The sequence below is a fragment of the Canis aureus genome, chromosome 6 (assembly GCF_053574225.1).
Source record: "Canis aureus isolate CA01 chromosome 6, VMU_Caureus_v.1.0, whole genome shotgun sequence".
NCBI classification, from domain to species: Eukaryota; Metazoa; Chordata; class Mammalia; order Carnivora; family Canidae; genus Canis; species Canis aureus.
In genome coordinates, this window is record NC_135616.1 from 1,636,526 (window position 1) to 1,660,747 (window position 24,222).

A 24,222-nucleotide genomic window follows, 5' to 3' on the forward strand; every position below is an offset into this window, starting at 1 on the left:
TGAATAAAGTCTGAGAAAAACCAATACTGGATGATTTCACCTATATGTGGAAAAGAAAAAAGAAGAAAAAAGAAAGAAAAGAAAAGAAAAGAAAAGAAAAGAAAAGAAAAGAAAAGAGAAGAGAAAAGAAGAAAATAAAAGAAAGAAAATAAAGAAAAGAAAGAAAAAGAAGAGAAATAAAGGAAGAAAACAAAGAAAAAGAAAAGAGAAAAGAAAAGAAAAGGAAAGAAAAGAAAAGAAAAGAAAAGAAAAGAAAAGAAAAGAAAAGAAAAGAAAAGAAAAGAAAAGAAAAGAAAAAAGAAAAGAGTAAAAAAAAACAGACTCATACATATAGAAAACAAAGTGGTAGTTGCTGGGGGCAGCGGGGGGCGGAATGGGTGATACAGGCGGAGGGGATTAAGAGGTATAAATTTCCATTTATAAAATAAGTCACAGGGATTGTGAAGGACAGCACAGGAAATATAGTAATATTGTAATATCTGTGTATGAGGACAGATAGTAATTAGACTTATGGTGAACATTCTATAATGTATATAAATGTCAAATCAAAATCAAATCACTGTTGCACACCTAAACCTAATGTAATATTGTATGTCAATTATTCTTCAACTAAAAGAAAAGAACAAGCTGAAAGAGTGTACAGCTTAGCAGAGTCCACCACCACTCCTACAAGTAAGCTAAACAGGTGTCTTATTGCTATTGACTAAATGTTCCCTTCCAGTGGCATCACTGAGCACCATGAATAGAAGTAATTATTATTAAATATTATCATCAGGAACATGTCACTTCATCAGTTCAATTCATATTACACTACTGAAATGTATAACAGAAATTTTGAAATACATGCCATACACACACATACACACATGCTCACTTTGCCCCTTACCTAAAGACCTGCAGACTGAAATGGTTGCTTCCTCCAAAAGCTTCAGCTCGGTGCTGGAGAGACAGAAGAAAGGTAATTAATAACTACAACACTAAATATGTACAACCTTAGTTAAAGAAATATATAAAGAGAAAAACAACTTAGAAGAATATAGTATACAGTGATAAATGATAAAAATCAACAAAATAAACCTTCTATTTTTAACATAATTAGAAAATGTACTACAATTCTCAATATGAGATTCCTAAAAGAAAAGCACTCGAGGAGCCCTGCCTTTCAGGCATTGGGGCAGGGAGAAGAGATTAGTGGAAAGACTTAGAAAAATGCAAGAAAGTCCCTCCAAAGTACCAAGCATAGAGCAGGGGCCCTATCTGCCCCATTCTAACGGCTGTACCAATCATGGGGTTATAGTTATTTGGGGGAAATGCCATTATTTTTAGGAGATACATGGAGTCTCATGATACCTGCAATACCTTCAAACAGATCAACAACAAAAAAAGGAACAAGGCAAGAAAAGAGAGAGAACACACACATTAAGCTTCAATAATTTGTAACCATATAGAAAAACAGAAACAGAGACAGACACAAAAAGATACAAAGACAAGAGGTACAGACAGAGACAGACATAAAACTCAGGAAAAAAACACAAGTGAAAGCTTATGACACTGGATTCAGCAATGATTTCTTGGATGTAACACCAAAAACAAAGACATTAAAAGAAAAAATATTTAAATTGGGTTTTATCAAAATTAAAAGCTTTTGCACATCAAAGGATACTATCACAGAGTGAGAAGTCAATCCAATAGGAGAAAATATTTGCAAATCATGTATCTGATAAGAGACGGATATCCAGAATACACACAAAAAAAAAAACAAACAAAAAAATCTGACTCAACAACCAAAAACAAACCAATTTAAACAATTTAAAAATGAGCAAAGGATTTAAACGGACATTTCCCACTGGCCCCTATAAAGCTGCTATACCTCCTAGTCTCGGGGTCCAAGTCCCTGCTCCGCTGTGTCGGGTACACTTGGACCCAGGCTTGAGCTTGTAAATAAACCCTCATGTGTTTGCAAAAAATAATAATAATAATAAAAATAAAAAATAAAAATAAACAGACATTTCTCCAAAGAAGACATACAAAAAGCTAACAGGTATATATGAAAAGATGTGCAACAACACTAGGCATTAGGAAAATGTAAATCAAAACCCCAATGAGATACCACTTTCACACCTATTAAAGTGGCTATTTAAAAAAAAAGGGAAAGAAAGAGAATGCAGGGGATCCCTGGGTGGCTCAGCGGTTTAGCGCCTGCCCAGGGTGTGATCCTGGAGTCCCAGGATTGAGTCCCACTTCAAGCTCCTTGCATGGAGCTTGCTTATCCCTCTGCCTGTGTCTCTGTCTCTGTCTCTCTCTCTGTCACTAAAAAATAAAGGAGGAATCTGCTTCTCCCTCTCCCTCTAATAAATAAATATATATTCTTTTAAATGGTGAAAATGATCACTTTTATGTTGTATACATTTTGCCGCAATAAAAAAAAAAAGCACATTCCAATTCCAGCTCAAGTTATGAGCTATGTGACCTTGGGCTAGTATCTTAACTCTTTATGTCTTAGTTTCCTCATATACACAACAGAGATGATAATGAGCCTGCCTATTCCACAGGCATCGTCATCACTAAATTATATAACATGTAGGAAGTGCTTAGAACAACGTGCAGCACAAAGTAAAACTTCAGGAAATGAGAGCTAGTATTGATTCCAAAATGTAGTAGGCTTTGCCCCCAATTAATTAAAATAATGCTTTACACCTGTATAATCCTTTAAATGTTTTTCACAGCACTTTTAAATTTATTAGCACATTTAAATCCCATGACGATCTCTTCTAATAAACACAACAGTTATAAACCCTTTTTATCTACACATAAATACATAGGAAATGTATTATTAAAATTAATTTCATCTGCTTCACTTTTCTAAAGTGGCTGTTGGAAAACCTTAAATTACATGTGCCTCCCCTTGAATTTGCATGATAGCTGCTCTAGAAACTGTCTCCTGACAACTGAAGACAGTATCAGGTCTAAGTGTTATACACACAAAGCTAAAACCCACTCATTACTTCAGTGAACATGCCATTCCCTTAAGAATCTCAAGTTATATTCACATTCAAAAAGATAAATGTCTTTTCAAAGTTAAATCTGTAAGTTTCTCCCAAGAGGGAAGATTTTTTTTTTAGGCAAAATAACCCAGAAATGATCCTACAATAAAGCGTGTATGGGTCTCTAGTCTTTATCACTGCATTTTTATTTTCTTTACAAAAACATTTTGGGTGTCTGCCCACCGCACAATGTCTTGTCAGTCTGCTGCTCTCCCCCCCCATCCTTTTCTTTTACCTTCCCACCTTATTTCTCAAGGGTGAGCGGAGCCAGACAGGCTTGTTCGGCATGACCCCACTCCCTGGCCACTGCTGACTCCATCAGGGATAGAAATCTAAGATAAGCCAGTCTTGGTGAATTTGGAACGGAGACAGAAAAGACAGGTTTTCCATACTTGGCTGCAAAGCTGAGGCTCAAGGGAAACCATCCTCTGTCCACAGAGAAGCAGACAAAGCTGATTAGTAAGAAAAATGAGTAAAAGCTTTGAGGAGAGAAGCAGAGACTAACAGAAAGGACCCTCAGAATTCTTGTTGGCCTTGCCATTCTTGGGGCCAGTTCTTCCTACAGCCTGTCTTCTTGATGCTGGGATTCAGGATCCAAGGATCCTGAGACATCCCCATCTCTTCATCACACATGCCCCTTTTTCTGGCCTATGCAAAATCAAATTGATTTCTGTTAATAACAAAAAGATTTCTAATTAATAAATCACAGTGGTCAGATTTAATAATATATATTAGTAGTTGGCAAGAAGCAGAAACTGTGAATTAGTTTATTGGTTACTCGGGCAAAAAATAAAAGTAAAGAGGTATAAATGCAAAGGATTGTAAATAGCTTTATGAGGTTAATAAGTAGACCACGTGCATAAAATCTGTTTCACTAGTGCTTCTACTTTCTTCGGTCAATAACACTCTCTTGAACTTGGCTGGAACCAAGAGCTTCAATTATACACATATGGATACAACCTTCAGAAGCTTCTAAGTCTGTCCATCCCTCAAACACTGCCTGGATGTTCAGGACATGCTGGTTTCTCCCAAAGATGCTGCCTCTGCCACCAGGTTACATGGAGAAATAAAGAAGCAGACAGACTATCTGGTGGAAGGGAAATACCAAGATCAAGGCCAGCTCCTGTGTAAGCTCATGGGAGGTGTACCCAACCTACCCTAGGAGCAGTCAAGGCAGGCATCCCAGAGGAAATAACCACAAGAGAAGTCAGTCTGGCAAACAACGGGGAGGGAAAAGAGGAGGGCTTTCCAGACATGGTAACAGCGCACGCAAAAAAGCACGGCATCACAGTGCCCAGCACATTCTGGAAATGTTAATCTACCCCAGAGGACAGCAGATTAGAAGACCAGAAAAGTATACTAGACAGCTCAAGTCTGGAGTTCAGTCTCTCAACTTGTTCTCAACAGAAAGCCACTGGATGTTCCCAGAACAGGGTTCAGATTTATTTTTCATACAATATTTACCAAAAAAAAAAAAAAAAACAAAAAAAACAAACAAACAAAAAAAAACAACAAAAAACAAAAACAATTAATTCCAACATCTTTAGTGAGGCTGGTATGGCCATCACTTCCTCCAGGAAATCTTCTCTGATCATCTAAGACCAGGTCATCCAAACACCCAATTATAAAACAGTAGTTGGGGCCGGGGGCGGGGGGGAATCCCTGGGTGGCTCAGCGGTTTAGCATCTGCCTTCGGCCCAGGGTGTGATCCTGGAGTCCTGGGATCAAGTCCCACATCAGGCTCCCTGCATGGAGCCTGCTTCTCCCTCTGCCTGTGTCTCTGCCTCAATCTGTGTGTCTCTCATGAATAAATAAATAAAATCTTTAAAAAAAAAAAAAAAAAAAAACAGTAGTTGGGGCAGCCTGGGTGGCTCAGCGGTTTAGCGCCACCTTCAGTTCCAGGGCATGATCCCAGAGATCCCGAATCAAGTCCCACATCAGGCTCCTTGTATGGAGCCTGCTTCTCCCTCTGCCTGTGTCTCTGCCTCTCTCTCTCTCTCTGTCTCTATGAATAAATAAATAAATAAAATCTTTAAAAAAATAAAAAATAAAACAGTAGTTGGTAGCAACACCGCCCAACTTCTTGTCCTTGACTCCCTCAACTTCGAGATCGTGGGCTCCTCGCTCATCTTGGCATTCACAGCCTGCGACAAAGCACGTGCATGACAAAAATGTACTGACTGAATAAATGCCGTTGTCAGACACTTTGAGGACAAAACTATTTCCCCCGTTCCTCAAGAAAGACTTCATATTCTCCAGCCCTCAAGGCAAGGTGTGCCCTGAAGTTTAATTTTTTATTAAAATATTTTTAAATACACTTATTTAATTCCAAACATGAAATACTATTTCTGTCTGAAGCAGTCTGATTTCTTTGTCACTCAAGGATGAAGAGACAGGGAAAGACCGGGAGTTACCACACCTCTCTTGGAAAGCTCCCTCTTGTACACCAGCCAGCACCTACCAGTCTGCCATTAGGCCCATCAGGCCCAGGTCCCCTACACACAGCTGTGATCTGAAACAGCATCACTGCCACCGCCTCCTCAACAACCACCACTTAGGGTCAGAAGCATCCCCAGTGCCCAGATTATAAGCACCATGAGACCAGGGAAAATATCTCGTTAACGCCGACATCCCCACTGTGCCTAGTACAGTGGCTCGGCCAAAAGAAAAACACTTGGTAATGACCTATTAAATCAAAGATTCACAGAGCTCTGTTTGTGGCAGTACCACTGGAACTCTCACACCCTGACGCCTTACTTGTTTCTACAAAGGAAATCAGCGAGGCACACCACCCCTGCCAAAAGTAACACACTGATCGTTATAATAAAATTCCCCTTCCTCTCATCCCTCCATCCTCCAATTTTCTAAACTTCCTGGAACATTTTAAGAATAATCTTCTTTCTTGTTTGCTTGATTTAGAGCTAAAATGAGGTGGTAAGCAACTGGGATGGTTGGTAACTGTCGCTGCGTATTATAGGCATCCATGCGCAGTACTGTTTTAGTTTAAACAAATGAGCTCAGATGTTCTGGCAGCAGGCAACTAACAAATCATCATATGCAGTAAATAAAAGTAAAATGGAGCTGCAAATATGCCAGTGTTTCCAAGACAATTACAATTAGAAACCAAATGTTTCTGAAGGCAGATTTGGGGCACTGAGAACATACAAAAAGGGGGCAAAAGGCAGCAAATATTTATACCAATACAGATTCAATAAATTAGTACCACACAGAGTACTTCAAACTCATTGTTACATGTACACCATACAACTCCAGGTCAATTTTTTAAATGTGGATAACGGGAGAGTAGGGATAAATTATGCAAAACTAGTCATCTCTCAAACTTTTGCTAAAAGAACTAAACTCGGGGATCCCTGGGTGGCGCAGCGGTTTAGCGCCTGCCTTTGGCCCAGGGCGCGATCCTGGAGAACCAGGATCGAATCCCACGTCGGGCTCCCAGTGTATGGAGCCTGCTTCTCCCTCTGCCTATGTCTCTCTCTCTCTCTCTCCCTGTGTGACTATCATAAATAAATAAATAAAAAATTTTAAAAAAGTACTGCTGAATCCTATAAAAAAAAATAAATAAAAATAAAACAGAACTAAACTCTAGATAAACCACCATACTGATCCAATGACTAGGTATCTCTTTCTGAAGCAATCCTTACATGTGATAAGGTATATCAGGCTCCTCCTTCTCAGTTTGGCCACTATTCTGGCAGCAACAAGAAGTCAAATGAAGTCACAAGAGTCACAGTTTTGCTGTGACACCCAGATGAAAGGCAGACCTATGCGACTAGAGATATTTTCCCAAGAATCCCAGAGTCTCACATACATATCCAAGAAAACATGAAACTGGTCTAGGGATTTTTCAGTTTTAAGAACCTTCATGGACTTCCCTTAAAATAATTCAGCAATGAAGTAGTTACTAAAATTTGCACAACCACAGGCAAATTCTTAAACATTACCACTGCCACTTCTGTTCCCTTCCTTCCTTTGATTTTATGAAGAGAATCTCCCTCACACTCTCCACATGCTTCTATGAGAGCCTCTAAGAAAAGTCTCCAGGGCATACCAGTACTACAGCTCAAGGATTTCTGAGTTGTCTCAAATAATCAATAAATCCATGCCACCTCCGTTGAATGTGCTAACATATAGCAAAACCAAGTAAAATAACCAGGAAGTGTAGGCAGCAGAGAAGAGTGGTATGAAAAAGTACAGCCAAAGAATGAAGAACCTCAATGTCACACTGAATTTGGATTTCATCCTGCTGCAAAGGGGAAGCCACTGAGCACAGAATCAAAAACACAAAGAAAACAACTCTCAAAGCAGCAGCAAGGTATTTAAAGTATACAATAGTTAAATGTCTGATCCTGACTACAACCATCTGAAGATTTTCAGGAAAAAAAGAAATGAATAGCACTAATGCCTCTAGTGATGCATATAATAATGCCTAACCATGTACTCACAACAACACTATAATTAACTGCTGCAGCCAAACGTTGGGCCAGCAAACTTAGATAAACCACTAACTTAACTATTATTAAAGCAGAACACAGTCAAGTTTAAATGTTTAATGTTTAAAAATTCTAGTTGAATTCCACTAAAATTATATACCAAATTGGAACACTAGGAAGAAATATCAACACAAGAATACAGAATATCTCTGCAACCACAGAAGCCAGTCACTTTCATACTTCCACTCCAAGTGTATCTCAACAGTTCCCATCAATTAACAGACTGAGGCAACTGGCACATGAATTTCCAGTCACGTGGCCTGTTAACGAAAATGATGTATACCCCTGGCATAATGGAAAGAGTACATATTTTGAAGCCATGTGTTTAAGTTCCAGCTTCTTCGTTTCCTAATGGTATAACCAAGCCAAGTTACTTAGTCTGAGAGTCCCAGTTTCTCATCTGTGAAGCAGAGGTAAGGATACCACCTTCTATAGGACAGGGGTAAGCAGTATATGACAAGGTATGGAAAGTGCTCAGCACATAGCTCAATAAACGTGAGTTCCCAACCCACCATGGCAATAACACAAAACCATATGTAATAAACTATCAAATTTACATATATTGATTCCTTAACACACCTTACAAGTAATTTGCCAGCTTCCTTTGTCTTCCCCCCACCCCCACGACACAGGGAAGGATAAAACAAAAGTCAGTAATTTTTTTTTTTTTTTTTAAAAAGTCAGTAATTTTTGAAGCAGTTTTACATGTTTTGTGTCAAACAACTGTACAATGATATGTTTGGGTTTTATTTATATTCATGTTTTACTATAGAAAAACAACCCTAGTGGATTATCAAGGTAATCAAAAGTCCTTATTCACCAAGTGAAATTGCTCAATATTAAGTAACTTTTAATAAATGGCAGAACAGAGACTCACATTTGGTAATTTTTCTTTTTTAAAAGACAATTTGGGGGGGAGCACCTGGGAGGCTCCATCAGTTAAGTGTCTGCCTTCAACTCAGGTCATGATCTCAGGGTCCTGGGATCAAGCCCCACGTCAGGCTCCCTGATTGGCAAGGAGTTTGCTTCTCCCTTTCCTCTCTGCTCCTCCCTGCTGCTCGTGCTCTCTCTCAAATAAATAAGAAATCTTTTGAAAAATGGTTTTTATTTTTATTATTGTAAAAACAAACCATACAAAAGGCATGAGGTAATACTACACAGCTATCAGAATTGCTAAATTTAAAAAAAAAAAAAAGGGTGACAACATCAAATGCTGGCAAGGGGGTAGAGAAACTGGATCTCACATATATTACTGGTGGGAATAATAAATGATACAGCTGTTGGAAAACAGTTTGGCAGTTTTGTATAAAACCAAACATGCACTTGGTAACTATGCTTTTCATGGTGAGAATTTTGTTAATTTATATAATTATCATCTCACTAGGCTGTGTACCTGAAACTAACATGTCAACTATACTTCAATTAAAAATAAATTGAAAAAAATAAGAGAAACTTCAACCTGCACTGACCATACAACCCAGAAACTGCACTGTTGACCATTTGTCTCAAAGAAAAAAAAAAAACTTATGCTCACCAGAAAACCTGTACACAAACGTTCATAGCAGCTTTACTCGTAATAGTCAAAAACTGGAAACAATCCAAACATCTTTCAATGGGTCACTGTCTAAACTATGGTACATACACAACAGACTACTACTCAGCAAGAAAAAAGGAATGACCTACTGATATATACAACTTGAATAGATTTCAAGGACACTGTGCATAGTGAAAAGAGCCAATCTCAAAATGTTTACATACCGTATTATTCCATTTATATAACTTTCTTGAAATAACAAAATGATAGAGATTAAAAATTGATCAATGGCTGCCAGGGATTGGAGATGAGGGGGTGGGGGATGTGTGCGGCTATAATAGGGAAAGCACAAGAGAGCCGTGTTGGGATAAAACAGGTAAGTATCTTGATTTTGGTAGTGGCTACAGGAGTCTATACATGTGATAAAACTGTGTAGACTTATGCATATACACACAAATGTGTCCATGTGTAACCACCTGCTGAAATCCCAGTAACCTTTGTGGATTATACCAATGTCAGTTTCCTGGCCTTGATACTGAACAATAGTTATGTCAGTTGTCATCACTGGGGGAGATGAGTGAAGGATGCCAGGACCTCCCTGTACCTTTCTGGCAACCTACTGTGAATCTGTAATTATATTGAACAAATTTTAAAAAGTAAATCATAAAAATAAAGCAACACAAACCTATACAAGAATTCTATAAATAAACACATTTTTGGGATCCCTGGGTGGCGCAGCCGTTTGGCACCTGCCTTTGGCTCAGGGCGTGATCCTGGAGACCCGGGATCAAGTCCCACGTCAGGCTCCCGGTGCATTGAGCCTGCTTCTCCCTCTGCCTATGTCCCTGCCTCTTCTCTCTCTCTCTGTGACTACCGTAAATAAATTTTAAAAATAAATAAATAAATAAATAAATAACATTTTTAAAAATACAGACATATATAATTTTGCTTGAATAAATTACACTATATGAATGTTTTTATAACTGGCTTTAACCCCTTAATATGCTGTGGATCTTTCCCCCTTTCTATAAACATATGATCATTTTTATGACTGTGTAATGTTACAGTGTACAGATGCATCATTTTAATTTTTTTAGCAGTCTCCTTACTCATGAACATTTAGGTTGATAGCAATCTTCCTTCACAAACATTGCTATGAATGCCATTACTCATGTATCTTTCTACGTATATTTCTGAACTTGTCCAATTATCTCAACATAAACTTCAGAAATGCAACTGCTAGGTCAATGAACACTTCTGTTCTGATGAATATTGCAAATTACATTGCAAAAAGATTTAACCAATTACCATTCCCACCAAAAGTGCATAACTGTGGCCTATAAGCCCACACATATTCCTAAATTTGCAAAATTACGAGCCCAGGTCTTTTGACACCAAATCCTGTGATCTCAATACTCAGATAAGCATATATTGACAGAAAGCAAGCATAAGCACCCATATGACACAGAATTTCTTTCCCCTTTGAAATGGCCTATTCAAAGGGATTCATAAAGGATGTGATGTCTGACATATTATCATGTCACTGTAAATTCAGAATAAATTCTATTTAACACCACCTAAACTCTTTCATCGCACCAGGCAGTCCATTTTTGTATGAAATAACATAGAGGCACATCAAGAACTATTACAGAGAGTGTTACAGCTCCTTTGGATTTAAACTACATGTCACAGTCCTCTGACCAAGAACTCTGGCCTTAACTTAAAAAATGATACCATTAACAAGTCAGGAAACAACAAATGTTGGAGAGGATGCAGAGAAAGGGGAACACTCTTGCACTGTTAGTGGGATTGCAAGCTGGCGCAGCCACTCTGAAAAAGTATATGGAAGTTCCTTTCTTTTTATTTTTTTTAAAGATTTATTTATTCATGAGACACAGACTGAAAGAGAGAGAAGCAGAGACACAGGCAGAGGAAGAAGCAGGCTCCATGCAGAGAGCCTGATGTGGGACTGGATCCCAGATCCCGGGATTACAACCTGAGCTGAAGCTACCCAGGTGTCCCTGGAGGTTCCTAAAAAAGTGAAAATAGGGCCGGGCTGGGGAAAAAAAAAAAAAAAGTGAAAATAGAGCTACCCTATGACCCAGCAATTGCCCTACTAGGTATATACCCCAAAGATACAAATGTAGTGATCCAAAGGGGCACCTGCACCCCAATGTTTATAGCAACGTCCACAACAATTTATGAAAAGAGCCCAGATGTCCATCAACAGAATGACAGTTACAAAGAATGGAACGGAATACTACTCAGCCATCAAAACAAATGAAATCTTGCCATCTGCAACAACATGGATGGAACTAGAAGGTATTATGCTAAGTGAAATAAGTTAATCAGGCAGCCCTGGTGGCGCAGCGGTTTAGCGCCGCCTGCAGCCCGGGGTGTGATCCTGGAGACCCGGGATCGAGTCCCACATTGGGCTTCCTGCATGGAGCCTGCTTCTCCCTCTGCCTGTGTCTCTGCCTCTCTCTCTCTTGCTCTCTCTGAATAAATAAATAAAATCTTAAAAAAAAAAAAAGAAATAAGTTAATCAGAGAAAGACAATTATAGGATTTCACTCATATGTGTAATTTAAGAAACAAAACAGAGGAGCATAGAGGAAGGGAGGGAAAAATAAAACAAGATGTAATCACAGAGGGAGACAAACCATAAGAGACTCTTAACCATAGAAAACAAACTGAGGGTTGCTGGAGGCGTTGGGGTAGGGGGTGGCATAACTGGGCGATGGGCAGTAAGGGGGGCATGTGATGTAATGAGCACTGAGTGTATATAAAACTGATGAATTGCTGAACTAATAACAATCTATATGTTAACTGAATTCAAATTTTAAAAAATGGTAAGTGAAGACACAGAAATGTTCAGTTTTGATAGAAAAGGGAAAAAATTAGCAAATATTAAGTAAAAAATTGTGGATACTTTTTCATTATAGAAATAGATGATCAGCTATATCAGCCACTTATGCAGAAAAAGTCTCCAAATGTCTTCAGCCTCAATGTACAAAGTAACAGAAGAGGAACAACCTTATCCCTGCTAGTTAGATCTGCTCTCCACAACCGCAGATACCCCGACATCAGTTTGTTAATGGAAGAACGAAAAGACCGGAGCTCTGTTTGGAGCACACGCCCCTCCATTCTTCAACACAGTACCACTGTGAGACGGCAAGCAGTTTCCAAAACTGACCAATAAACAAGAAAGAACATTTGTTGGTAGGGAAAAAAAAGGTAATTTCACATGAAGCCTGTAGTTCAAGAATTCAGGTTTCTGCAACCAAAATAAATATATAAAAAGGGTCATCTAATAAACTAAATACCTATTCCTGTTAATTGTCACACATGAAAATATGGAAGAGTTATTTACAGTATTTTAGTCAGCTGGTGTAAGAGGTCAGCCAGGCTACGGCTGCCAAGCCAAACACTCACCACTGCTGTTAGGCTGATAACTGAACTGACCCGTGACCGGTACCATCGAGCCAACAACACCCACCAGAAGGACTGCTTGTGGCCCTTTAGCAGTTTCCACAGTCCACCACTGGTTCCCCCCACCCCCAACTCTTCCTTCTGTTTTCTACCAACCCATCTGTCTCATTCTTCATCTGTCCTCACTTTGGATTTTTGAGTAACACAAGAGGTACCAATGGATACTGCCAGGCCGTGGGGCTGGCCCTCAGGGATTAGAGAAAGAAAACAGAAGTTGAATAACACATAATCTTAGAAAAGAGGCTTACCAATTGGTTGTAAAACAACACTGCAACCTAAATAACAGTCTTACCATACTCTCAATACAGAAGTATGTGGGTTCCCACATAAAAGCAGATTTTTTTAAAAAAAGTTTTTAGGCTACAGAGAAAAATATTTTTAAAAACTAAAAATGTGACTAAGTATACACTTCATTAATTTGAACTCCACTAGTTTAGAATTTCAGCTGTTTGTCTAAAATGGAGTTTAAACTTTCACGTTATATTTTTTAAAAAGTATTTCAACAAGGGAGGAGAAGGTTTAGGAAAAGTGTTATTTAACTTCTACCAAAAAAATGGGTTTAAAGGGGCACCTGGCTGGCTCAGTCAGCAGAGCATGCTACTCTTTACCTCAGGGGAGTTGTGAGTTCAAGCCCCATGTTAGGTATACAGCTTAAAGCCGGCGGGGGACGGGGGGCGGGGGGGGGGGCTTTCTATTAAAAAAAAAAATATATATATATATATATATATTTTTTTTTTTTTTTAAGTGAAAAAGGGGCAACCTGGGTGGCTCATCAAATGAGTGTCCGAATCATGATCTCAGCTCAGGTTTGATCTCAGGGTCATGAGTTCCAGCCCCATGTTGAACTCCACGAGAGAAATGTGTTTAAGGACTTTGGCATATTAATTGTTGATATGGAAATACATTTGATTAGGTAGAATTTGCAATTTATCTAGACCTATAAACTATTCAAAGTGCTCTCAACATGGTTATTTCACTTCACTGCTTTCCAAAACCCTGAGAAGCTGACAGAGGAAACAGGAGCATTCTCATTTTATAGCTGACAGAGAAGAGCCAAGCAACCTGTCCAAGGTCACAATGTAAGAATAAACACATCTAATATCTAATACTCTTTCCATATGAACAGTATTTAGCTCCCTTCTACAAATTAAGATTGATGTATTTATTTGAGAGACAGAAAAGAAAAGAGTTTATGAGCCGGAGGGAGGGAGGGAGGGAGAAGCAGACTCCCTGCAGAGCACAGAGCCCAAGGCAGGGCTCCATCCCACAACCATGAGATCATGACCTGAGCCAAAATCAAGAGTCAGATGCTTCACCAACTGAGCCACCCAGGCACCCATTAGCTTCTTTTTTTTATTAAAGAAAACCCACATAACATCAATCTAAAACACTACTACTACTTGGAATTTCTTTCTTTCTTTCTTTCTTTCTTTCTTTCTTTCTTTCTTTCTTTTCTTTACTACTTGGAATTATATGCTCTATTTATATACATACAATTATATGCTCTATTTCTATACATATCTAAAAGAAGTTATGTCATACATGCATTAATCCACAATAAAAATTATATCTGTGTTATAATTAAAATCATGTGAAGCTTATGTGAATGATAAAGAATTAAAGGAAAGAGAAAATGTTAAGCCTAATAAGTAAGTGGCAGGAGGATAGATGGACTTTTTTGTAACTGTTGTGGAATCATAAACTATAGTTGGGTCAGGAAGCTGAATTTTTTAATTATATATGCCCTAATTCACAGCTTTCAGCAATTTAGACTGGTTTTATTGTACTTACTTTAAGCACAAGCGTCTCATATGTGAATCTCAATAAGGACAGATGATAGTTCAGTTTTGTTTTTTTTTTAAGATTTTATTTATTTATTCATGAGAGAGACAGAAAGAGGCAGAGACACAGGCAGAGGGAGAAGCAGGCTCCATGCAGGGAGCCCGACGTAGGACTTGATCCTGGGTCTCCAGGATCACGTTCTGGGCTGAAGGTGGCACTAAACCGCTGAGCCACCCAGGGATCTCGATAATTGACAGTTTAAATCTTATTTAATGGAAAGCTAATGAGGAGAGAGCTGTTGGGGATGAATTATATGCAGATTTCTGAATACAGATTTGCTGACAACCTAACAATTATGAGGTTCAAAAAAGAAACACTGAAAGTTTTGCCATAAATGATTTCAAAGTCGACATTATGTTAATAGTGTCACGTTCAGCCCACAACACATAAACTCTGACAAAGATGATATTTCATCAGTTTAACACACAAACTGAGTAAACAAACAAGTAACCATTCAGTGAAGTATGGAAGCATTTCTGAAGGCCTTTTTTTCCCCCCTTAGCAGAGAGAAAATTAGAGAAATCATTCACAAAACTAACTAGAATCAGCCCATTCAGTGGTTAAACTGTGGGAATACTAATGTTTTAAAAGGGCCTACTCATGGGAAAAAGAAAGGAGAAAAACTGCGTATAAATTTATTATAGCAATTTTTAATGCACCAAGCAGAACCAAAAAGGTGTTCATGTTCATGTGATTCACAGACAATCCTATATGTTGTCATTCAACTGCCAAAATGAAAGAACTGTAACTATTAAAGTGTCAAAGTTTCAGCAGCCACCATGCAATGTAATATTGTCTTTATTTTCTCAAGAAAAGTAATAGAAAAAAAAAAAAAGACTTAAAAATCCAGACTCCAACCAACACAGCGAGAAAAGGAAAGAAGGGAGTACTTGCAATAAAATGCACCTGCCCCTTAACTTTAATGTTTTAAGCAAGGCTATGGCCCCCATCTAAAGTGTTAGTTTGAGGGCGTAGTCAACCCCCCAAAACTCACACATATTCTAAAGGGATCCTGCACAGAAAGGTATAATGCAAGAACGGGAAATAAAGGTTCTGACTCAAGATGTAAAATCTGAACTTCTTTTGGTCCCTCACTTGGAGAAAATAAGATGCTCAAAAGAAACTCGGATATTCTTTATTCCTTTATTCCCATGGTGAGGACGGCGGAGCAGGCGTCTGATGCCAGGAGCGGAGCTGGGGCGGGCGCGGTGCCCAGGCCGCCCTGAGGAGCGAGAACAAGCACGCACGGCGGGCACGCCGAAGGGGTAACACGCAGAGCGCACGGGCATCAAGAACTCAAAGAAAAAAATAATTTTACGATCACTGATTTGTCTCTGTCCATTAAAAACTTGTGACCGAATTTCACAGAAGCCCCTTCTCCTGGTTCTCAGCTGAGGAAACGGATCAAGAACCCGCGGGAAAGGATCACGCAGGCAGCGCCCGAGAACAGAGGACACACTCCACTGGAGGCGAGCGCGGACACAGGCGCGTCAGCCGTGAAGAACGTCTTGGCTCCCTCGGCGGCGTGAACCACGGCTCTCGGCTCTCGGACACCGAGTACTGCTGACAGGGACCCACTGCGCCCTGCAAGTGAACACCTGAACGGAATCTGGCTAATCTTTACTCAAAGGTCGGCACGTAATTTGATGTGGCAGCTCTGCAGCCGTTATTTGAAGCTCAGGCCCGATAATGCTCCCAAGTGGAGATTGTGCAGCACGAGGGCCCGCGGACCCGCCTCTGGAGCTACAGAAACTGGGTTTAAGTCTGGTCCACGTGGGCCATGGGCTGTGTGACCTTGGACACCACCCCCTGCCCCGGGGCTGTTTTCCCCGCCAACAGGCCTGTCGGGAGATCTAACAAGGACAGGCCCGGAGGGCAAGGAGCCCAGCACCTGGCCACACAGTAAATGCTCAATTAACAACCGCTCAATTCACAATGATGTTTCCGTTAGCCAAGTCTCTGGGCTGAATGTACATATTTTTTAATAATGTAAGAGGGATCTCTGAAAAAAAAATCAGACTAGGAAATGGAACCTTTAAGCTCTCATGATTAAATAAATAAAATCTTTTTTTAAAAAAGCTCATTTTTGGACTATCATGCAACATAGAAAAAAAAAACAAACAAACCAACCCATGGCCAAAAGTCCCTATGTAATTTGTTTCCTTGCTCACTGTTCTGCAGGACTTATTCCTGCTGCAAGTCCACACTTACACTTGCTGTTCCCTCTACCTGGACTACTCTTTCCCTCCATTTGGTGGCTCAGTTGGGCATCCGCCTTCAGATCCCGTTGTGGTCCTGGGATGGAGCCCCACATCAGACACCTGCTCAGTGGGGAACCTGCTTCTCCCTCTCCCTGCCACTCTGCCTACTTATGCTTTCTCTCCCATTTGTCAAATAAATTAAAAAAGTAAAATCTTAAAAAAAAAAAAGACTATTTTCTTAAAGATTTTATTTATGTATTCATGAGACACACACAGAGAGAGGCAGAGACACAGGCAGAGGGAGAAGCAGGCTCCATGCAGGAAGCCCAATGTGGGACTCGATTCCAGGACCCCAGATCATGTCCTGGGTCGAAGGGAGTCGCTCAACCACTGACCCACCCAATTGCCCCTGTTTTCATATTTTGTAACTTCTCTACAATAAAAGATTTGTATGATTTAAAAAAAAGACGAATCTACCGGCAAAGCCACTGCTAAGAACTCACTCCACTTACGTAATTAGAGATATGCATAAAGACTTGGCTATAAGGAAGTTCGAGTTTTACATATAAACCCAAAAAAGGGGACGCCTGAGTGGCTCAACGGGTTAGGCGTCTGCCTTCAGCTCAGGGAGTGATCCCAGAGTCCTGGGATTGAGTCCCACATGGGGATCCCTGCATGGAGCCTGCTTCTCCTTCTGCCTGTGTCTCTCATGAATAAATAAATAAAATGTTTAAAAAAAATAAAAATAAACCCAAAAAAATAAACCAAACTGTCCAACATTAAATAAATTACTGATTTCCATAAGATAGAATATTGTACAGCTGTCTAAAAGCTATGCTGTAGTGAAACACTGACATGAGGTAAATGTAAGTTACAGAAAGAACATGTGGAAGAATATGACGCAAACGTTTTTAAATGAGAGAATTCACAGCATATACACCAGAATGTTAATAATGGTTACTTCTTTTGTCTTTCCTTTATCTTCTTTTAAGTAGGCTCCATGCCCAGCTCTGAGGACTCTGAGATCAAGACCTGGGCTGGGCTCAAGCGTAGGACACTGAACCCACTGAGCCACCCAAGTGCCCCAATAAAGGTTACATCTGATTGCTATGATTTTTACCCTTTTTGTCTTCTTTGTACTTTGCTGTATGCAAAGACACCAAAAGCCAACACTCATTACTGTAGTATCAAAAACAGGATGGGACACTGGGTGGCTCGGTGGTTGAGCGTCTGCCTTTGGCTCAGGGCGTGATCCTGGAGTCCCGGGATCGAGTCCCACATCGGGCTCCCTGCATGGAGCCTGCTTTTCCCTCTGCCCCTCCCTCTGTGTCTCTCATGAATAAATAAATAAAATCTTTAAAAAAAAAAAAAAAAAATCCCCGGGAGCTTAGGGAAGGACGACTGTGCCAAGGGCCTCCTTCTTGCCTTGTTTGAGCGCCATCTAGTGCTCAGTACACTGTCCTCACGTAAGCTTCAAAGAGGACCTTATGTAAGCAGAGACAACAGTAGAGTCCATGTCTGACCTGACTTCTAAAACAACTAATTCAAAAGAGTCGGAGGATTTCCCATCTTTAGGATAAAGCAGTCATCAGAAAAATCTGTTAAAATTTCTGTTTTTCATCCCTCAAGTATTTTAGACTCTCAAGACCGAGCCTGTGCTCTTTTCTCAACTAATGGATATTTGGGATGCCTGAGTGGCTCAGTGGCTGAGCGTCTGTCTGCCTTTGGCTCAGGTCATGATCCCAGGGTCCTCGGATGGAGTCCTGCATCAGGTTCCCCATGGGGGAGCTTCTCCCTCTGCCTGTGTCTCTGCCTCTCTCTGTGTTTCTCATGAATAAATTACAATCTTTTTAAATAAACAAACAAATGGATATTTACTCCCTGAAGAAGTGGAAAGTCAGACACTGTACATGTCTTATGGTGTTTTATCCTCCCCCAAAATCTAGACAGTAGGTATTATTTCCATTTTACAGAAGCACCAATAGGCCCAGTGAGATTAAGCAGCTTGCCTAGATTCACAAAGCTGATAGGCAGTGGGACTGAGATGCAAGACAAAGTTGGTCTGGCTCTAAAATCTATGCTCCCCCACGACCACGCCTCATTGTCTCTATACTTTACAGGTCACCCCAAAAAAATCAACACATTTTTTGGAAAAATGATTCTCATTCTTAGTAAGTATACAAGCATGTAGGCCTCTAAAAAACAAAACCCCAAAAAAAAACAAAAAACCAAAAACAAACAAAAAAAAAACAAACAGATCAAAAACAATCATAAATACAGAGAATTGGCGGTTGTCAGAGGGGAGGGAGGTATAGAGATGAATGAAATAAGCGAATGAGATTAAGAGGTTTAAACTTCTAGTTATAAAATAAGTAAGTCATGGAATGAAAAGTACAGCAGAGAATATAATCAAGAATATTGTAATGACGTTTGGTGACAGATGGAGACTACACATTGTGGAGAGCACTGTGCAATGCACAGAATTACTGAATCACTATGTTGTACATCTAAAACTAATGTAACATTGTATGTCAACTATGCTTCAATAAAAATTAAGTATACACACTGTCACACTATTGCTGAGTACTGCTCTCAAATCTAGAACTGTAAATTCATTAAGTATGTTCAAATCAAGCATCAATTTAAGATAAAAATAATTTTTAAAATTTTTTTTTAAGATTTTATTTATTTATTCATAGAGACAGAGAGAGAGAGAGGCAGAGACACAGGCAGAGGGAGAAGCAGGCATCATACAGAGAGCCTGATGTGGGACTCGATCCAGGGTCTCGAGGATCACGCCCCGGGCTGCAGGCAGTGCTAAACCGCTGCGCCACCGGGGCTGCCCACTTTTAAAATATATTATGCTATAAGCTGTTCTGTTAGCTGGCTGTGTCGGTACCATAAGGACATAAGCCTCACATTTGGTTCTCCTGCCCTACTCTTCTGCTCCTTCCAAACTATCATTCAGCCTACCCAAAAAGTAATGTTCCTAAAACAATACTTTCACCAAATCCACTCAATAAGAATCTACAACTCTAATCCTCAGCTTTCTAACAGATGAGGCTGCCAAAAGTAAGCACCCTTCTCCAGCCACCAGACCCAGGCAGCTTATCACTTTATCCTGCAACACCATGAATCATTTTGGGAAGTGCTTTCAGTGATCCATAAAATCCGTTCCCAGCCCATTACACTTGTTTCTCATCCCTGCCAACACAAACTAGAAGAATTAATGGAAGTCATTTGATCATACTTTACTCACAGCACAAGAATCAGTGTTGTTTTGCTTTTTTAAGTAGATTCCACACCCAGCATGGGCCCAATGCAGGGCTTCAACTCACAACAACCCTGAGATCAAGACCTGAGATAAGATCAAGAGTCACTACTATGGTCTAAGTGTTTGCGTCCTCCCTCCCACGATGTGTATGCTGAAATTCTAACCCCCAAAGGTGATCGTATTAGGAGGTGGGCCTTTGGGGGTGATTAAGTCATGAGGATGAAACCTTCGGGTATGGGATTAGTACCATTATTAGGCCCCAGGGACCCCTGGGTGGCTCAGTCAAGTGTCTGATTTTAGCTCAGGTCCTGGGATCAAGCCCCATTTTGGCCTCCCTACTCAGCAGGAAGCCTGCTTCTCCCTCTCCCTCTGCTGCTCCCCCTGCTTGTGCATGCACACGTACTCTCTCTCTGTCAAATAAATTGATTTAATAAAATATTTTTAAAATTAAAAAGATAAAAAATAAATTGAATTGAATTTAAAAAAAGAAGAAAGGCCCCCAGAGAGCTTGCTCACTCCTTCCACCATGTGAGGAACAGAGAAGGTACTGGCTATGCAGCAAGAGGAGGGCCCTTACCCAACTGTGCTGGTACCATAACCTCAGATCTCTAGTCTCCAGAACTGTGAACAATAAACTCCATTTATTTATAAGCTACCCAATCGCTTATATTTTGTTACAGTGGCCTAAACAGACTAAGACAACATGAAACATTCCTTGAAAGTACATCTAAGACTGGTAACCTTGGTTGCCTGCCTCTAGGGAAGAGAACTAGACATATGGGAAGACAGAGGAAGAGAGACTTGCCACTTTTTAACCTGTGTTTTTTTAATTTTGGACCACAAGAATGTATCATCAGTGCACCCGGGTGGCTCAGTGGGTTAAGCAACTAACTCTTGATTTCAGCTCAGGTCATGACCTTAGTGTCATGAGATGGAGCTCTGGGTCAGGCTCCATGCTCAGTGGGAAATCTGCTTGAGATGCTCTCCCTCTGCCCCTCCCTGCCTCAAATAAATAAATAAATCTTTTAAAAAAGAATGTATTAACTTTTCAGACAAAAATAAATTATAATTGCTAAAATTCCATCTACATTGGGGATCCCTGGGTGGCTCAAAGGTTTAGCGCCTGCCTTCCACCCGGGGCATGATTTTGGAGCCCCAGGATCGAGTCCCACATCGGGCTCCCTGCATGGAGCCTGCTTCTCCCTCTGTGTCTCTGCCTCTCTCTCTGTATCTCTCATGAATAAATAAATAGAATCTTTAGAAAATAAAGACAATAAAATAAAATAAAATAATAAAATAAAATAAAAATTCCATCTACAGACACCATTGCTCTTCCATTTCTTCACATCATCTGCCAATACCAAGGAGGGCTCAAGCCTCTGATCAGGCCCCTGTGACTGACATTTCCCTCAGGCAAATGAGTGTCCTCCTGGTCCATACCCACACACAGAACTGTGTCTTGCCTCAGTGCCTATCTCCATGCTCTTTTCAGAGGTGGCTGAATTCTCTTTCCTGCTCTCTCCCTTTCTAAACCATTCACCTCTCTTGGTCAATCATTCATAACCCCTCAAAAATACTTTCCAGGATCCTAAAATCCTGACTATCCATGTACCTTCTAACGTTCTGTTTAGAACAAGATAACTGATCCTAAAACTGATTTCAAAAAAATAAATAAAAAACACCAAAGAGGTAATACAGTGGACCTTAAACAATGCAGGGGTTAGTACTTCTAACATATAATCTGCAGAGTGGAAAATTCACATATAATCTGCAGAGTTCAAGTCTGTGTTGTTCAAGGGTCAATAATAATTTCTGCTGAAGGACACAGGTGATGCAGTTAGAGTATCTAAATAAAATGAAAGCCTGATCTTGGCCTTTCTGCTGAAAACCTTTCAGCGGTTCCCACTGATACTAGGACAAAATCAAAACTGCTTTTTTTTTTTTTTTTTTTAAACAAGGCCTCTCAAATCTGCCAGACCCCACCCCTCACCTCTTCAGTGGTGCACATGTGACATGTTCTTTCTCACCACAGGGCTTTCCCTCTGCCACTCAGCTACTGCGACCAGTCCTCTGCTGCTCCCACCCCGTGTCTGGCTCAGCACTCCGAGCATCACTCCTGCTTCAGCTACCTCCAGAAAGGAGTACTGACTGAGGGCTACAGAGGAGGGAAGGAGACTTTCATTAAATATCCTGTGGTACCTTCTGGAATGTGAACCAGAAGTGAAAAAACAAACCTATGCCACTTCCTCCTGGAGATCTGTGACCCATTCTAACTCAGACACTGAGATGCTGCTACTGTAACTTCTATCACAGCTTTTGTCATACTTCACTGTACTCATGTGTTGGTTTACAGATGGATTATAAGTCCTTTGAGGGAAAGAGACAGTGTCTAGTTCATTATATCTTTGAGAAGCAGGTGAATAAATAATAGTTTATAAACAGTTAAAAGTCATTTGGTTCAGTCGTTCTCAGTGACAAGCATGACACATATCATAAATGTGTTCATACATACCATACGCTCATGTGGGGGTACCCAGATGCCCACGAACCAAAAATAATAATAATAATTAATAATAATAATAAGCACAGTTTTGTTTCTTGTTTCTGCTATTATTAATTTAGAAATGTGTAAAATCAACCATGCAAGTAATTTAAAAATATTTCATTAAGAAAAATAAACAGCGGGAGGGGGTAGGGGATGGGTTAAGTGGGTGATAGATATTAAGGAGGTATCATGTGATGTAATGAGCACTGGGTGTTATATAAGACTGGATGAATCACTGAACTCTACCTCTGATACGGGTAATAAACTATGTTAATTAATTGAATTGAAATTTAAGAAGGAAAAAGAAACAGCATATTACTTAAACTTTACTCTTAAATTAGTCTGGATTTCATTTCAGACTTTTGCTTGACTAGTAATTTTAATAAAGTAAAAAATTAAAAACTATTGAAGAATCTAAAAAGATGTTGCAATCACGCGTGGAAACTCTAACAAAATCTGATTACTGCCAAAAATAATTTATATTAAGGAAGGATGACATTAGTCCTAAAGGCCTTACAATTTCTTTGTTTCTTTTTTTTTGGCCTTACAATTTCAAAAAAAAAAAAAAAAAATTGGCAGACACCAACTTTTGGCTGCAATAATGGGCCGCACTTGAAAACAGCACATATGTACCCAAGCAATTCCAGGAGTGAGCAATCTGAAAAATGTCTAGATTCAGAGTCTCCCCTACACAGATTCATCTTAGTTCTGAGTAATTCACAAACTAGGTAATCCCATCCCTGACAATGTCCTGGAAGCTGCACCTGCTAGCTCAACGTCAAGATCCCACAGGTCATACATGGAACGCCAGCACTGAGGGGGGCAGGGCATCTCTCACACAAGGCTACAGAGGTACACCACCACAAGCAAAGCCCCTGAGACTATTCCCCCACACACCCACAAGATGCATGTTATTCACACTTTTAGCTTTTCAGACTTCCTGAGATTTCACTAGGGCAAATTAAGGAAAAGGCCATCCAAAAGAATAAATACATGAGAGCAGCAAAGACGAAGAGTAATTGACATAGCCAACAACAGAGCCACCAGTAATTCAAATCCTGAGTGTGGCAAACTCCAGAGGAGTAAGAAATAGACATTAATGGCTAACAAATTATTCCCATCACTGTTTCTTAAGACGCCCATTCTGCCCCCGGGGCTCCAGAGTGCCAGTTCAGCATAAATCAAGAAAACAGGCACATGCACATAATTCTTCAAAAGTACTTGGCTAGGGCAGCCCCGGTGGCTCGGCGGTTTAGCGCCACCTTCAGCCCGGGGTATGATCCCAGAGACCTGGGATCGAGTCCCATGTCAGGCTCCCTGCATGGAGCCTGCTTCTCCCTCTGCCAGTGTCTCTCTCTCTCCTTCCCTCTCATGTATAAATAAATAAATAAACCTTAAAAAAAAAAAAAGTACTTGGCTATTACATTTTCTCCTTTGCTACTTAAGTTTTAGAATGAGCTTATCAAGATCTCTCCACCTCACCCCCCCGGACCCCCCCAAAAAAAGCTGTTGGGAATTTAACTGGAATTGTCTTCTCTATAGGTCAACGGGAAGAATAGACATTCTTATGATAGTCCTCCTAATCCTTTAAACATGGTTTCTCTATTTAGTTAAGTCGTCTTCAATGTCTTTCAGAAGACGGAGAAATACACTGTACTGTAGTGTACATAGGTGAAAAGAGAATTTGTTTTGGAAACAAATAATTAAGTCTCTTATATGCCCTTTCTTCTCAAAGTATTATTTCCACAGGAGCTGTGGTCCTCAGTGACAACTCCTCAAG

At 40.0% G+C, this 24,222-nt stretch overlaps 1 protein-coding gene across 4 annotated transcripts in view; it reads right to left on the minus strand.

Annotated features, from left to right (window-relative positions):
- The window catches only part of DYM (dymeclin), a 341,383-nt gene that overhangs the window by 288,055 nt on the left and 29,106 nt on the right, over nucleotides 1–24,222 (minus strand). For all 4 annotated transcript variants that reach the window (XM_077899788.1, XM_077899791.1, XM_077899790.1 and 1 more), the window contains one exon: nucleotides 887–939. In XM_077899788.1, the coding sequence (XP_077755914.1) occupies nucleotides 887–939 (53 nt within the window). The remainder of the gene's footprint in view (nucleotides 1–886; nucleotides 940–24,222) is intronic.